The following is a 14752-nucleotide window of genomic DNA, read 5'->3' as shown; positions in this document are numbered from 1 at the left end:
ATGGAAATGGTCTCCGTTCGCCATCAAACACAGCAGCCACCCCGTGCAGCTAACGAGCCCCTGAAATGTGGCTATTGTGATGGAAGAACTGAACTCTTAATTTTCTTCTTTTTTTTGAAAAACAGAATTTCTTTCTGTAAACTGTTTGAGTGCAGAGATGTTCTTCACAATCCCAATACAGTACAGATTTCTTTTCCAAAATGAAATGAGCAAGGAATAAAAGAAAAAGAGCTATATAAAATGGTCTCATGAACAAAGACAATCTCATCTTTCTTTAAAAACAAAACAGGCCAGGCGTGGTGGCTTACGCCTGTAATCTCAGCACTTTGGGAAGCTGAGGTGGGCAGATTACGAGGTCAGGAGTTTGAGACTAGCCTGACCAACATGGAGAAACCCCGTCTCTACTAAAAATGCAAAAATTAGCTGGACATGGTGGCACATGCCTGTAATCCCAGCTACTCAGAAGGCTGAGGCAGGAGAATGGCTTGAACCCGGGAGCTGGAGGTTGCGGTGAGCCGAGATAGTACCAATGAACTCCAGCCTGGGCAACAAGAGTGAAACTCCGTCTCAAAAAACAAAGCCAAAAACAAAAATAAAACAAACAAAAAACATACGATCCTTTTGAATGTGTGGTGCAGGTGTAGGATTGAAGCCATGGGCTTTAGCGGTGCTGTGAACCCAGGGCTTTGCTCACAGCCAGCACCACAGGTAGAGTAGCACTCTGACGCGAGCCATCCTTGCTGCTTGCACAGAAGCTTCCTGAAGCTAAGTGATCAGTTCCCAGCTCTCCTTAAATTCCCAGTCCCCACCCTGGGCTTCTCTCCCTAACACCTTCATTGCTTTGGGAGCCCCTGAAGTGAACCCTGAAATACTCCCTCCATCAACTCTGGGCTCAGACCTTTGCCCTTCTCTGTGTCATGAGGAAATTTCAGTCAAGAGGGTGGGAACGGGTGGTTTCAGACCGTGCAGCAAAGCCACTGCCAGGCAAGTTTTTTTGTTGTTGTTGTTTTTGTTTTTTTTTTCAGAGTCTCTCCCTCTCCCCCAGGCTGGAGTGCAATGGTGCAATCTTGGCTCACTGCAACCTCTGCCTTCTGGGTTCTAGCGATACTCCTGCCTCAGCCTCCTGAGTAGCTGGGATTACAGGCATCTGTCACCATGTCTGGCTAATTTTTGTATTTTTAGTAGAGACGGGGTTTCACCATATTGGTCAGGCTGGTCTCGAACCCCTGACCTCAGGTGATCCACCCTGCCAGGTAAGTTTTAAGGCAAATTTTCTCTCTTATTTGGTCAGAGCTAGACCTGACCTTCTCACCACTGAGCAATCCTGCCTTTGCCGGGGATGCAACTTAGGCAACTCTGGATGAAGGTGGGATGAGGGAGCCCGGGGCAGATTGCAGGAGGTCTGGGCCTGACTACTGGAATGGACTTGTGTGCTCATGAAAGCTGCAGTCACCAGGTGCCGCTCCTGGCCCAGCTGCCCTCAATGGTAAATAGGTGGGGGGGGGGGGGGGGGGGGCCAAGAAAACTGAGATGGCAAAACAAATCCAGGCTCCAGAAGCAACATGAGGTTGCACAGATCCCACTAAGCAGCCTCATTCCATGTAAGGGAAATGCCAGGAGGCACCTCAGATCTGATAACAGGCAGGACCTTGCATTAAAATGATTTTTCTTTAGAACAAAAGAGAGGGGGAGAAAAGAAAAAAAATCAAAGAAAGTGATTCCATGAGCTTCATGAGATAGGACACAGCAGTGTTCTAAGGGAAGCAGGAAGGTGGAGGCTGTGGACACAGGGTGGCGGGTTCTGCCTCTCATGGCTTCTTTTCTCCCTGGTGGACTGGTGGGTTGGTAGCTGAGGCTGGAGGTCCCCTCCCCTGGGGAGCAGAGAGATGACTTTAGCAACAGGCATTGGGGAAGCTGGAATTACTCCATCTGGGCATTGTAATTGGCTCCCCCAGTCTTCTTCAGTTAACCCTTCATTAAATTTCCCTCCAACTCCTTCTGATCACTGATCACAAACTCCTTAGTGAAATCCTGTACAATCTCCTTCACCGGGGTCTTGACGTTTTCGCCGATCCACCTGATGAGGGTGAACTTGGACCTCCTGCTCATGGCAACCCCTGTGGTGATGCACACGAAGGCAAGCAACCAGACCTTGTCTGTGCACTGTGGGATGAAGTGCTGGTATTACGCTCCTTGCTGGACAGAGACGATGACGGAGCCATCATATTTAAAAGTCACCCAGATGACGGCCAAGCTGTTGTCTCGCGCCAGGTTGTAGGCCTCCCGGCAAGCCTGTTTGTCAATCTTGGTGGCCATTGCCACGGGGCCGCAGCAGGGACACTGCCCGGGGTGACTAAGCTTGCCCCTGGCTGCGGCGGGGATGGGAGTGAGGTAGTGGTGACAGTGACACGGCACCTGCAAGCTCCAAGCACAGCTGCAGCTCTGCTAAACTCTTTTTTTTTTTTTTTTTTTTGAGACAGAGTCTCGCTCTGTTGCCCAGGCTGGAGTGCAGTGGCGTGATCTCGGCTCACTGCAAGCTCCACCTCCCGGGTTCACGTCATTCTCTTGTCCCGGCCTCCCAAGTAACTGGGATTACATGCACTCACCACCATGCCTGGCTAATTTTTCTGTATTTTCAGTAGAGATGGGGTTTCACCATATTAGCCAGGATGGTCTCAATCTCCTGACCTTGTGATCTGCCTGCCTCGGCCTCCCAAAGTGCTGGGATTACAGGCATGAGCCACTGCGCCCAGCTGCTAAACTCTTCATTTTCAATTACTCCAATTGCTTGAAACTCAAATAGCCACATGGGGCTAGTGGCCACCATTTGGACAGAGTGACTCCAACCTTCCATGTGGTGTAATTTTATTTGCTAGCCTTTAGCATCATGTGATGTGATCTTCTTCACTTGTTGTCTGTCTCTGTGACCAGAGCATCAGCTCCTTGAGATGGGGATTGGTTTGCCTTGTTCACTGCTGTATGCTGGGCTAGAAGTGGATCTGGCATATAGTAGATGCTCAATACGTAATCGCTGAATGAATGCATGAGTAAATGAATGACTCCTGAGACCATACATTCTGAATTTCTCCAAAAGGATTGCTAGTTCTGCCAGGGATTGCTGTTCTGTGACCTCAAGTCAGGATCTTGCCCTCTCTGGGCTCAGCATCCTGACCAAGGGGCACCGGGGCCCCTCTGGTCTTAAGGCTATAAGACTTTCTGCTGCTTATTCTGCCCTGTTGGGAGAAAAGCTGAGTGCTGGGAGAGAAGCCGAGGCAGGGCTTGCATGTCTGCCAGACTTGCTGGCTCCTTGCTTCTAGCACTCCCATTATCTCAGGTAGCCCAGTGTTTCAAAGAAAATGCTACAACATCACAGCTGTAGCTCATTCACTGGATACATTGCTTCCTTTAAACCCCCACATCCTCACCACTTGTTTCTTTGTTTGAGCACCAGTAAATAGTGTGGGCTCCCAGAGCTTGGGGCCTTCGCAGCCTCCATGCTAGCATTGGCCCCCAGGTCCCACTTTCTCTCTTGTCATTTCTCATTTCTTTGATTCTGCCGGACTTTGTAGCCCCCACAGACTGGTGTTGAGTCTGATCACCCCAACATGCCCAAACTGCCCCAATCTATCCTTCATCCCCAATGCCCACCACCAGCCTCCCCAGCCACCTCATAGGAAGGGGGCCAGACGGGCTTCCTGTCCTGGGAGACTGTGTCTAGGAAGCCATCAGAGCAGGCTGCCTGTGCCCGTCTCCTAGCAACAAATGGCCTTAGGAAGTATTTGGGGGCGGGATAAAGTGGTGATTGCTGTGGGGCTGTGTCCCAAGTCAACAGCTCTCCAGCTGGCCAAGGGCAAGTGTTTTCCAGGAGCCAGGCCAGGGCAGGCTGGCGGTTGTGGCACGTGCACCAGGATTTGGCTCCAGGGTCCTCCAAGCCTGGGCCCTGTAGTTGGCCACACTCACCCTCTCATGCCTGTGCTTGGGGTTCAGAGGTGGCAGGGGGTGCTTGGGCCCTACATGCTTCTTGGGGGGACCTGTAGGAACCAGGCATGAGGAAGTAAGGAGCGGGTGCTGACTGTGAGTGACTTGAACCCTGACTGCTCCAGCATCCAACACTCACATGCATGCACATGTGCCTACTTAGACAGACACAACACACAGCTATGCACGCTGACATGCACATGCTCAAAGGCATGGGCACAGACACACACTTACTTGTTTTTGTTTTCATTATTTTGAGACGAAGTCTTGCTCTGTTGCCAGGCTGGAGTGCAGTGGCATGATCTCAGCTCACTGCAATCTCTGCCTCCTGGGTTCAAGTGATTCTCCTGCCTGAGCCTCCTGAGTAGGTAGGACTACAGGCATGAGCCACCACACCCAGCTAATTTTTGTTTTTTTACTAGAGACAGAGTTTCACCACGTTGGCCAGGATGGTCTCAATCTCTTGACCTCGTGATCCACCCGCCTTGGCCTCCCAAAGTGCTGGGATTACAGGAGTGAGTCACTGTGCTGAGCCATTTTATGTGTTATTTTTATAATTTTTATGTTTAGAGAGGAATCTTGCTGTCTTCCCCACGTTGAGTTGCAGTGGTGGTATCCTAGCTCACTGCAGCCTCAACCTCCTGATCGCAAGCAAGACTCCCTCCACAGCCCTGCCAGTGGCTGAGATACAGGCCCACACCATGAGGCCCGGCATTTAAACAATTTTTTTGTACAGATGGGGTCTTGCTATGTTGCCCAGGCTGATCTCAAACTGCTAGGCTCAAGTAAGTGATCCTCCTACCTCAGCCTCCCAAACTCCTGGCATTACAGGCATAAGCCACTATGCTCAACCCTGTTTATTCATTAGATTTGAATTGCAAATCTTCAAAGTTCATCCATATTTGTAGGATGTATAAGTATTCCATTCATTTTAACAACTGAATAGTATCCCCCAGTGCACATATAATACATGTTGCTCATTTATTCATCTGTTGATGAACAATTGGGCTGTTTCTACCTTTTGGCTATTATGAATATGCTGCTCTTAATGTTGGGACACAAGTATCTTTTTTTTTTAAATTGTGTTTTATTTTTTGATAAGTTATTAGAGCACAGGTGGTATTTGGTTACATGAGTAAGTTCTTTAGTGGTGATTTCTGAGATTTTGGTGCACTCATCACCAGAGCAGTATACACTGCACCATACTTGTTGTCTTTTATCCCTTGCCCCCCCCAACTCTTCCCCTGAAGTCCCCAGTGTCCATTGTATTATTCTTATGCCTTTGCATCCTCATAGCTTAGCTCCCACATATCAGTGAGAACATATGATGTTTGGTTTTGCATTCCTGAGTTCAAGTACCTGTTTGCAATCCTGCCATCAGGAGTTTTGGACGTTTACTTAGGAGTGGAATTACTGGGTCATATGGTAGTTTCATGTTGACTTTTTGAGGAACTGCCAAACTTTTCCACATTATACATTATACATTCCATGGGCCACTGCATTATATATTCCCATGAGCAATGCGTGAGGGTTCCAGTTCCTTCACATCTCCAACACTGGCTATTTTCCATTTGTTTGATAATAGCATCCTAATGAGTGCAAAATGATATCTCATTGTGGTTTTGATTTGCATTTCCCTGATGACTAATGATGTTGAACATCTTCTCATGTGTAGATGCTGGAGGTGGGGACACTGTGACAGGACAGCAACCTTGGCATTGCCTTAGCAGCAGCCTAGGATGGGTGCCAGGGAGCACGAATGAGGGTGAGGAGGGAGAGGAAGAGGGAGAGAGAAAGAGAGAAGAGAGATGGGGAGAGAGAAGAAAGAGATGGAAAGCGAAAGATGGGTAGAGAGAGATGGGGGAGAAACAGAGGAGGCTGGGAGGGAGAGGAGGATGGAGAGAGCAGAGAGAGAGAAAGAGAGATGGGGAAAGGGGCAAGAGATGACAAGAGAGACAGAGAAGCCACAGAGGCAGAGAGGCAGAAAGGGAGAAAGGGAGAGAGGGAAGAGAGAGAGCAGGTCGGGGCACTCTGGGTCCCAGTTTCCAGTGCACTTGTAGGTGATCATCACCTAACCACATGGGCAATAAAGTCCTTGTGCCTGCTGCTCACAGCCCCCGAGAGCCCCTCCTCCTGAAGAATAAAAGTTTTGGTGACTGCCTTTCCTCACTGGATTTTGGTTGTGTCTAATGAACCGAGTCGTCCCGTCTATGACCTTCCTGGGCTCACAGCTCCACTGAACGCTGCCCTCTCGGTTTGGGAGGACCAGTGGTGCCTGCGTCTCATCAGGCTCCCGAGGAAGCTTGTGACCTTGGCTTGGGCCCAAAGTAGCCGGGTACCCGCTGGGGCTCTGCTTCTCCTTTCACTAAGAGGAGAAAGAGACCAAAGAATGGTCTGCAGAGAGGACAACTGTGCAAACACCCAGGAAACGAGGGGCTTGAGCCGTCTTCATTTCCTAATAGACACACATTCCCTTCCATGCCTCCTTAATGAGGGCATGAAGCACAGTATGCATGTGTCCACCTGTGTGCAAAGGTATGTGTGTGTGCATGTGTGTGTGTTGTGGGGGCGTGCAGTAGGCAGCAAGGAGAGGGCAGCTCCTGCTCAAAGCTGCAAGTCTCTCTGAAAGAAAGATTGAGATTCTCTGGACCACAGCAGGACGGTGTTTTCATTCGCATCCATTTTTATTAGCATTTAAACCTCTATCTTGAATAGCATATAAACCATAAGTTGGTTAACTATTCTTACAAGCATTTACGCACTAAGATAAACACATGATAATGTACACTGAAACTATGCACCCTGCACCCCGCACCCCGCCAAAATTATCTTGCAAACCTACGCCCAGCAAAGGATCCTGTAGCACACTTTGGGAGGTGTAGACAGGAAGCCTGGGTCTCCATCGCTCATTCCATCTTTTCACCATCTGTGGGCTACCAGGCTGCATTGGTTTGCTAGGGCTCCCTTAAAGTACCACAGACTAGGCAGCTTCAGCAACAGAATCTCACTATCTCGCAGTCCTGGAGGCTGTAGGTCCAAGATCAAGGTGTCGGCAGTGTAGGTCTCTTTCCAGGGCGGTCCAGGAAGGCTCTGTTCCAGGCCTCTCTCCTGGCGTGTAGGTGGCCTGCTCTGTGTCTCTTCACCTTGTCTTCCCTCTATGCGTGACTCTGTGTCCAAATTTGCCCTTTTATAAGGACATCAGTCATATTGAATTGGGCACCTCCTACTGACCTCATTTTTCATTTTAACTTATTTCTATAAGGCGCTATCTCCAAATACGATCACATTCTCAGGCACTAGGGCTAAGGACATCAACACAGAAATTTCAGAGGACAAATTCAACTCATCACACAGGCCCTCCCCGAGGCCACCTCTGCGTCATCTTTGTCTACAGGCAAGTTGGCATCTAAAAAGTGTCTGCCCAAGACATGCGTCTGGCCCATGGTACAGCCAGTCCACACAGCCAATGGTGAGATCCGGGTGGCATTGTTTCCTCACCGCCATGCCTCACGCAAGCAGCTGCCTTCTTATAACAGGGTGGACACAAATCCCAGCACTGGTGCAATCCCTTGCTGGCTGTGCGTGAAGTAGCCCCACGTCAGTGTGCTGCAAAGATGCGGCTTAGAATGTTATGGCTTGTGTGAAAGATGCGCAGATTTCTATTCCTTCCGATCTGTAGTTTCAAGTTCTGCTCGTCTGAACCCAAGGGGCTCTGTAGGGTGCCTCTGGAACAGCCGGGTGTTAGGGGTGCTGAAAACACAAGGTACCCAGGCTCAACCCCAGCTTCAATCACACTAATAATCTTGTTGACATGTTTTTTTGGTCAGTTTTTTAATTGATCTTTTGTATAATTTTTTTTGAGAGGGATCCTTTGGCAGAAAGAGAATCTGAAACTCTAAATACCTAAATACTGTCCATTTTATCCATGTGTTGTTGGTCCTACCCCCAAAACATATCCTGATTCCATCCATTTGTCATGACTGCTTTAATCTGAGCTCCCATCATTTTTCACCTGGATTACTATACCAGCCTCCCCAATGGCCTCCCTGCTGCCACCTGGCCCTCTCCCCAGAGTTCAGCAAGATTTTTCTGAAAAGCACCTGGTAGTAAGCATCTTGGGCTTCGTGGACCCTGTGGTCTTTGTTGCACCTACTCAACAATTACTCAGCTCCGCCACTGCAGCCCCAAAGCAGTCACAGACAAGAAGTGAACACAGGGGAGGAACTGTGACTCCAATAAACCTTTATTCACCACGACAGGAGTGGGGCTGCATCTGGATTGTGGGCCATAGTTTGCCAACCCCTGCCTGACTTCATGGCAACACTGACCTTCGTATTTACGCCTCTTAAAAACATGTGTAAGCCGAGTGCGGTGGCTCATGCCTGTAATCCCAACACTTTGAGAGGCCGAGGATGGAGGATTGCTTGGGGGCAGGAGGTCCAGATAAGCCTAGATAACACAGTGAGATCCCGTCTCTACAAGAAATCATTTCAAAAGCAGCCAGGCATGGGGTCCCACACGTGCAGTGCCAGCTACTCAGGAGGCTGAGGTGGGCGGATCGCTTGAGCCTGGGAAGTCAAGCCTGTAGTGAGCTGTGTTTGGGCCACTGCACTTCAGCCCGAGTGATGGAGCAAGACTCTCTCTGTGTGTGTGTGTGTGTAAAGGTTGTGTACAAGACACACCTTTAATTAATCACAGCCAACCCTCAAATAATCCGCATAGTGTAGGACCGTTACAACGCTACACTCCCCACTCTTCTCCCCAACCATCTTTTGCTTTCTTTCTTTCCACGGATTCTGTGACCATCTTCCTCTCCTCACTGACTCTGCATGAGGGGGATTCCTGGTGAGGGAAGGGTAGCTGGTGAGAAATGAAGTACCAAGAAACTAGCAAAGTGTCTTCTGGCTGTCTGGGGACAGTCCTTGTGTCATCCCTGGCCTAGTCTCAAGGGTTCTGGGCCGATCACCCTGCGGTGTCTGTGCTGTGTCTCTGGATCTGGCCTCCATGGGAAGGACCCTGGGAGACCCAGCAGAGTGGGGTGCCTGGGTTGACAAACATCCTCCTGTTCCTCTGGCTGTGTGGCTCAGGGATAGGCCCACACAGTGTGTCCAGGTGTGCCAGGCCATATCACTGCCTCCTTTGAGATGGGTCCAGAGGACCTTGTGGTGCAAACATGAAGCTTGGCACCCAGAGCCTGGGACCAACTGCCCCTCCCTGTGTCCTGGAGTTGGGGTCCAGCCCTGAGAAGACTCTCAGTCACCTGTGGGTGCTGATGAGGGGAGGGAGGAGTTTGTGGACTGAGAGGGGCTATTGCTAGGGGACTCTGAGCACCACCGCTCAGGGGTCTGGTCAGTGGGGGTCTGGTCAGCAGAGATTGAACTCTGGGACTCAGATACAGAAAAGCTGGTTAGTGACCCTTTTTCCTTTTTCAGTTCTTGCCGCACGTGCAGAGAGAGAGGAACTTCCAGTGCCTGCTATGGAGCCAGAGCCCACAGCATGGGGAGGGCCCCATCCAGAGGCAGCACTGCAGCTAGAGGTAGCTCCAGAGCCCTCCGGGCCCTGCACCGGTACAGCCAAGGACCAGCCAAGCAAGGAGCTGCCAGACCTCATGCCACCTGCTGTAGCCACTGGCTTCAGCCCTGGAGCTGAGAGCGTAGCTGGAGGTAGACATGGCAGAGAGGAGATTGTGAGCAAGGACCCAGCCAGCAGCTCCCACGCTGCCCCTAGTCCTGGGCATGGTGCGAGCCTTGGTGTCGGAGACCAGGGTGTGCAGCCTGAGTTCCTCTATCTCACTAAAGAGAGGCCTCTTTTATTTACCAGAGCCACAGCCCTGCTGCATCGGGACCTTTTCACTCTGCTGGTGCTGGTGCTGTCTATCTGCAAGCTGGAGGTGCTTGAGAGCAGGAAAAGGAGCCTGTGAGGAAGTGTTCCAGCAGCTCCTCCTACTCCCAGAGGTGGACTCCTCTTCCAGGCATGGTCTCTCCACTACTGGGCTTCTGGGCTATTTGCCCCTGATTTGCTCCCTGGGACGGGCTCTTCTTAACAGGCAGGCAAGGGGCGCGGGGACCAGGCGAGGGAGCTTCAAAGGGTACAGCACCAAATTTTCCAAACTCAGCAGTTGTGCCCCAGGGTCTCTAATCTGTCTTCTGCTCTAGGATTTATTCATACTGTTAAATTACCATTTTATACAAATGACGTTTAAATAAAGTTTAATTTCTGAAACTTCATGCCTTTTTGAACTCCCTAATGTTAGATGGTGTTTTTGAGGCGATCCTGAAAATCTCTGATAGTTGTGTCTTTTGTTGTGGTTGTTTGTGTGACTGAGTTACCACCAAATCAACTGTTATTGGAAACCTTTCAGGTATGGCTTTTAAAAGACCTTGACCTACTCTTGCCTGTTTTGACCCTCCAGTTTATTGTGGAAAGAAGGATCATGTAGTTTCATGTCTCTGGCAGATCAATCACTTTCCTCTGTCCGTAGCAGGGAGAAGTCATGGCACCCCAGAGGGTTACTGGGAGGAGGAGGTGACGAGGTGTATGGAATCTGGCCCTGCCATGCAGACCTAGCACGTTACACCCTAGCTGAGTCCCCTGCTAAGGAAGTGGCACGCCCTCTGCCCTCAACTATCAGCCACCCATCCCCCATCTGCATCCCCAGGACTGCCCCAGATGGGGAGGTCTGCGATTGGGGAGGACACATAGATGTTCTGATGCTAGCTACGGGTCCTGGGGTGGGGTTGGTGACAGTGACAAGGATCTGGGTGCATACATGAGTTGGGCAGCCAGGCCTGGCCAGAGCAGTGACACATGCATCCACACATTAGTGCACTCACATACATGTGCACGCTCACCTGCACAAACACGCTGCACACACGCATGTTGTAACTTCAGGGACGGGAGGATACTGACTCCGGGCCCTGCTGACCCAGGCAGAGGCCCTCTGTAATGGGTGCCATGACTCCGCAATGTCACTGGTGCTGCGTACCCTCCCGCCTACCTGCCTGCCCTCTCTGTGTCTGGAGCTCTTGGAGACAAGACACACAGCGGTGTCTGGTTCTGCGTAGAGGAGGTTTTCGTGAGAGGCACAGCTAGATCAGCAGACTCAGGTGAGTGTGACCTGCTGTGTTCCCTCCCTGCTGACGTGGGACAGTTGCTACCTGGTGAACAGTGCTGTCCTCTGGGCAGGTGCCGAGGAGGGCCATCCCTGAGCACTCACCAGGTGCCCATTCTGCACTGACTGTGTAGACAGTTGTTTCCTGCATCCTCACAGCAACTCTGTGGGGTGGATGCTGTCCCCAAATGCACCCGTTTGACAAGTGAGCTGTCTAGGGTCAGAGGAGCCGATACTGGCCCAGGGACCCAGACGTGAGCCTGGGATGTGCTCTCAGCCCTGCCCTGTGCAGTGCTGGACTCAAGCCCTGACCTCTGCGGCCTCCCTGCCCTGGATTCCAAATCTCCCTGGGGTTCCAGACTTCAGTGGGGCAGAGCCTGGCCCTGGAAGAAGCACTAAAATGGACCCCCTGTGGGTGGTGGGGAGGCGGGAGTTCTCAGTCCAATTCTGTGCCTTAAGCTGGGAGGAGGTCTCACCAACTCAGACTTCAGGTGTGGTCACTGATGATCCTTGTGGGACTCACTGGACACATGGGGTCCTGGGGGAGTGTGTCTCCCCCGGCCAGAGTGTGTGAGAACTGGAGTAGAACAGAGCAGTCACCAGTTATCTTGCTTCCTACAGAAAACTGGGCATCTTCATGGAGACTGATCTTATACAGATGTCCAGTCCTGACCCCATCTGCCTCCAGGTGCCTGGAATAGCTCATCGTGAGCCCTTGACACTCGACAGGTGGACACCGTTTGCCCTGCCAGGGCAGGTGTGTATCGATCTAAGAGCACTTGTGGACAATAGGCCTCTCTTTCCAGGTTGCCCTGTGCTCAAGTCCTCAGGAAGGAGCCCACTCCAGGTGGGATGCAAGGACTCCAGAGACTGAGGAAGGAGTGGGGTCACTGGGTCTGGCCCCCTGTCACCTGGAAGAGGTGGTAGAATGGGGCTCCTCAGGCCGGAGGGTGTCTAGGGGTGTGGCAGGAGTGGTTTGGGTGTTGTCTGGAGCACTCGGGTACAGCAGAACCATTGGATGACTTGGTCTTGTGGGATGGTGATGGATGAGGTCATGGATACCCTGCCTGTGCATGGGTGAGGGGACATTATTTAAAAGTATGAGCAGGGGCCGGGCGCGGTGGCTCAAGCCTGTAATCCCAGCACTTTGGGAGGCCGAGACGGGCGGATCACGAGGTCAGGAGATCAAGACCATCCTGGCTAATACGGTGAAACCCCGTCTCTACTAAAAAATACAAAAAACTAGCCGGGCGAGGTGGCGGGCGCCTGTAGTCCCAGCTACTCGGGAGGCTGAGACAGGAGAATGGCATGAACCCGGGAGGCGGAGCTTGCAGTGAGCTGAGATCCGACCACTGCACTCCAGCCTGGGCGACAGAGCAAGACTCCGTCTCAAAAAAAAAAAAAAAAAAAAAAAAAAAAAAAAAAAAAAAAAAAGTATGAGCAGGTACAGGTAGGGCCGCTCCCTCAAGAGAGGTGGGGCCTCTCCTCCCTTGCTGTGCCTGGTCAAAGGCTCCTGGGATCCCTAAGATCACAGGGCCGGGACAGGCTGTCCACGCCCTCAGGACCGCAAGCGCCTCACCTTGCCCCCCTCTCCCTGGCCCCCTCTGGGTCATAGGGACACGGAGCTGGGTCACCAGTGGACATGGAGCATGAGCATGTTGACATCTGGAAATTCACTGATCGCTTTGAAATTGTATGGTGAGTCCTCCGTCCCCTGACACATCGGTCTCACCTCAGGGACAGGTTTTGTTTTTAGAAAGATCTCTCTGAGACAGGACATGTCTCCCTGGCTCATGCCAACCTCCTCTCCAGAATCAGAACTCCTCCCTGCCTCTCCTGCAGGTCCAGCCAGTGGTCAGGGTTAGGGCAGAGCCTTGAGGCCCATCTAGGGAGCCCGGCAGAGCCAGTGGGACAGAGAGGGGGCTGGGTCTGACCCCTGAGCTCTCAGCACTTAGGTCTCCACATCAGCAGGAGAAGAGGGGGCAGCCTGTGGGTCTGGCCCTGTCCCCTTGGGGGCTGCCCTGATATCTGGGGGTGGTGACCACAGGCTAGGGGGCCCCTGGCCAGGCCGGAGGGCCATTGTGTAGCAGGTCTCCGAGGGCTCAGGGGACCCAGCTGAGGCATACTTGTAGGGAGGGAGGGGCATGGGGACATCAATGGCTGTGACCGTGGGAGGCTGGGGAAGAGGAAGGGGAGGGCCTGGCCTTGGCATCTCACAATGAGGCCAGGGAGCAACAGAGTGTGCAGCTGAAGGCCCTGGGATTGGTGCTGGGAAGGGATCTGGGCCTGGTAAGGGGAGCCCAGCCTGGAGTCAGCCCCTCAGGACTCACAGGATTGAGAGAGGGAGGAGTCGGGGGAAGAGGGGTGGGGTGAGCCCGTGAGACCTGCCACTTCCGGGATGCACCTGAACCAAGCCAGCCCAGGGTGGAGCTGACAGCCTTGGGAGGATGACAGATGGGGCGGGCAGGGAACAGTGGCACACCTGGGACCCCTCAGTGGGGGGACTTGGTCAGTCCCCAAGGCTCTGCGTGGCCCTCCAGAGACTCTAGTTCCCGCTGGCTCAGTCAGCACTGTGCAGGGTAGATGGGGGTGCTGAGTCAGTGCAGGTAGGACAGCCAGGCACCCCATGTCCTGGCTGCTGCAGTGGCTGGAAGGAAGCTGAGGGATGAAGGCTGACTGCCCTGAGAGCCAGCTTTGGCTGGAGGCGGGGTGGTGGGGCCATCCCCACTGTTGGCAGGGCTCTTGGTCACCCTTGTCAACCCAGGCTTCTCCCCAGCAGGCTGGGAAGCCCAGTGAGACACCTGGGGGTCTCATGCCTAGGCGGTGACAGGAAGAGGGTCACAGGAAGGCCAGGGTGGCTGGAGAGAGGGTCATGGTCTCTGGGCTGGGCAGGATGGGGGAAGATGGGCAACAGCCAGGGTCAACGGCCAGGCTGCAGGGAGAGACAGGTGCACACTGGGAGGTCAGACCCTGCAAGGCCTGTGGGGAGTGTCGGGTGGGACGGGCTCCAGGTGCATCCTCTGAGCACTGGGCAGCTCTCAGGCCAGGCTCCCTGGACTCTGGTAGGTGATGTGGTCACTCCCAAGGCACTGCTGTTAGTCAGGGCTCAGCCACCCACCCTAGGTGGCACCCATCCTGTCTCAGGACTGGACTTTCTCAGCTCCCACAGAAGGTGCTGCCTCCAGCCCAGGAGGGGCATTCCCATTGTGCAGCCTGAGGCCCCTCACGGGCCCCGAGTGGCCCCCACCAGGCCAGCCTCGCACTCCTTCTTTTCCAGGGTTCTCATGGGGACCATGTGCCCAGCTCCGCAGGGAGGCCTTGCCTTCCTTCCCTGTGCCTTCCTCTGGGCTGAGACTTAGGGTGGATGGGAGGGGCTGGGGCCCTCTCAGGGAGGGAGACGGTTCCTGGCCCGGGCATGTCCTCACCTCTGTCTGAGTTGCCTTACAGTGAGACGAAGCTGGTTCCTGTCAGTGCCCTGGAGGTGAAGATAAGAGCCTGTGCCTGCTGCGTGTGAGGCTGCCCCAGGGACAGGGAATCAGAGCTGGTGGGCAAGGCTTAGGGGGCAGCCTGTGGGCCGAAGTTGTGGTGACTGGGAGTGACACTGTCACTGGGAGAAATGGCAGTTCCTGCTCCACCTGAACCCAAGATTCTGTCTCCATGGTG

General features: G+C 52.9%; 1 protein-coding gene and 1 pseudogene across 1 annotated transcript in view; one reads left to right on the top strand and one right to left on the bottom strand.

The window, feature by feature from the left end:
- The window catches only part of LOC115894809 (TBC1 domain family member 28-like), a 44226-nt gene extending 29623 nt beyond the window's left edge, over positions 1–14603 (top strand). Inside the window, exons 5-6 of the mRNA XM_030923298.1 lie at positions 12705–12787; positions 14537–14603. Of these exons, the coding sequence (XP_030779158.1) occupies positions 12705–12787; positions 14537–14603 (150 nt within the window). The remainder of the gene's footprint in view (positions 1–12704; positions 12788–14536) is intronic.
- On the bottom strand, positions 1921–2316 carry LOC104677914 (annotated as a pseudogene).
- Positions 14604–14752: the final 149 nt, after the last annotated feature.

Source organism: Rhinopithecus roxellana, chromosome 19 (genome assembly GCF_007565055.1).
Source record: "Rhinopithecus roxellana isolate Shanxi Qingling chromosome 19, ASM756505v1, whole genome shotgun sequence".
In the NCBI taxonomy this organism is placed as follows: Eukaryota; Metazoa; Chordata; class Mammalia; order Primates; family Cercopithecidae; genus Rhinopithecus; species Rhinopithecus roxellana.
The sequence above is the reverse complement of the archived record's forward strand: the minus strand, read 5'-3'. Positions and strand labels throughout refer to the sequence as shown.